At 69.9% G+C, this 1,250-nt stretch overlaps 1 protein-coding gene across 1 annotated transcript in view; it reads left to right on the plus strand.

Annotated features, from left to right (window-relative positions):
• Nucleotides 1-135: 135 nt before the first annotated feature.
• The window catches only part of AURANDRAFT_68275 (hypothetical protein), a gene marked incomplete at both ends in the record, with an annotated part of 6,495 nt that continues 5,380 nt past the window's right edge, over nucleotides 136-1,250 (plus strand). Inside the window, one exon of the mRNA XM_009043924.1 lies at nucleotides 136-561. Within this exon, the coding sequence (XP_009042172.1) occupies nucleotides 136-561 (426 nt within the window). The remainder of the gene's footprint in view (nucleotides 562-1,250) is intronic.

Consider the following 1,250-nt stretch of genomic DNA (forward strand, 5'->3'; position numbering starts at 1 on the left):
GCGACACGACCCGGACGTCGACGCCATCTACCGCCTCGGGCCCCGCGCGGCGCTGCCGCTGCCCTTCGACTTCCCCTCGAGCACGGCCGCGGCGTCGTCCTCGACGGCGGCGCCGTCTGCCCCTTCAACGCCCAGGCGACCTTGTTCGACCGGGCCGCCTTCTGGGCGCTGCTCCTGCCCGCGTCCGTCCACGGCCGCGTCGCCGACATCTGGCGCGGCTTCGTCGCGCAGCGCGTGCTCCGGGCCGCGGGGCTCCGGCTCGCGTTCCTGCCGCCGGGCGTGACCCAGCTCCGCAACGACCACGACGCCCTCGCCGACTACATGAGCGAGCGGCCCTTGTACGAGAAGGCCGACGCCGTCGTCCGCGTGCTCGACGGCGTCGCGCCGCACCGGCCGGGCGGCTCCGTCGCGCGCGCGGTCGAGGACGCCTACGTCGCCCTCTACGAGCACGGCCTCGTCGCCCTCGACGACGTCGCCTACGCCCAGCTCTGGCTCGCGGACCTCTACGCCGTCGGCCTCGCGCTCCCGAAGCTCCGGCGCCACAAGGCACGGCACCGGCCGGTGGGCGCGAGGGGAGCTTAGTCCGCGGCGGCGCGGGGCTCAGGTCGACGGAACCGGCCGGTGGGCGCGCGCGAGCCTCGGGCCGACCTCGGAGCGCCTCGATTGCTCAGAAGGTCGTCTCGGAGGGCACGGGGGCGTAGACGCCAAAGTCCGGCGCGGCCCGCGGCGGCAGGAGCGCGTCGCCGACGTAGCGCGGCGACGGCGAGGAGGTGGACGCCCGGCCAGACGAGCACGGACCATCGCGCGAACATGGAAGGGACGAGCGCGACGTAGAGGAGCGCCTTCGCGACACTTTCGGAGAAAAACACCTCCTGGGTAATCATGCGCCTGAACATCACGACAGAAAACGGGAGCGACGAATTGACCTTCCCCAGGAACGCGCTCGACGTCGCGCCGAGCTCGAGCACGAACACGACGCACGCAGCGAGGAGCGCATAGACGCACGTGGCGCTTTCCCAGTGAAGAGTAGACCCGAGGGGCAAGGAGTACCGTCCGAGGGCGCAGCCCGAGGCCGGTGCGACGCAGCCTCGAGCGGTCTACTCTGAGTGGAGTCACCCTTCCGCCTCCTGCATTCTGCTGGTCATGTTTTCTCTCTGCCGTCGCTCTGTGAGGCGTCGTCGAAGTAGGGGTCGACCCCCCTTATTTTAAATCTTAACTCTAGTTATTCGTGATATATATCATTCCGGCGT

This window comes from Aureococcus anophagefferens (genome assembly GCF_000186865.1).
Source record: "Aureococcus anophagefferens unplaced genomic scaffold AURANscaffold_83, whole genome shotgun sequence".
Classification (NCBI taxonomy): domain Eukaryota; class Pelagophyceae; order Pelagomonadales; family Pelagomonadaceae; genus Aureococcus; species Aureococcus anophagefferens.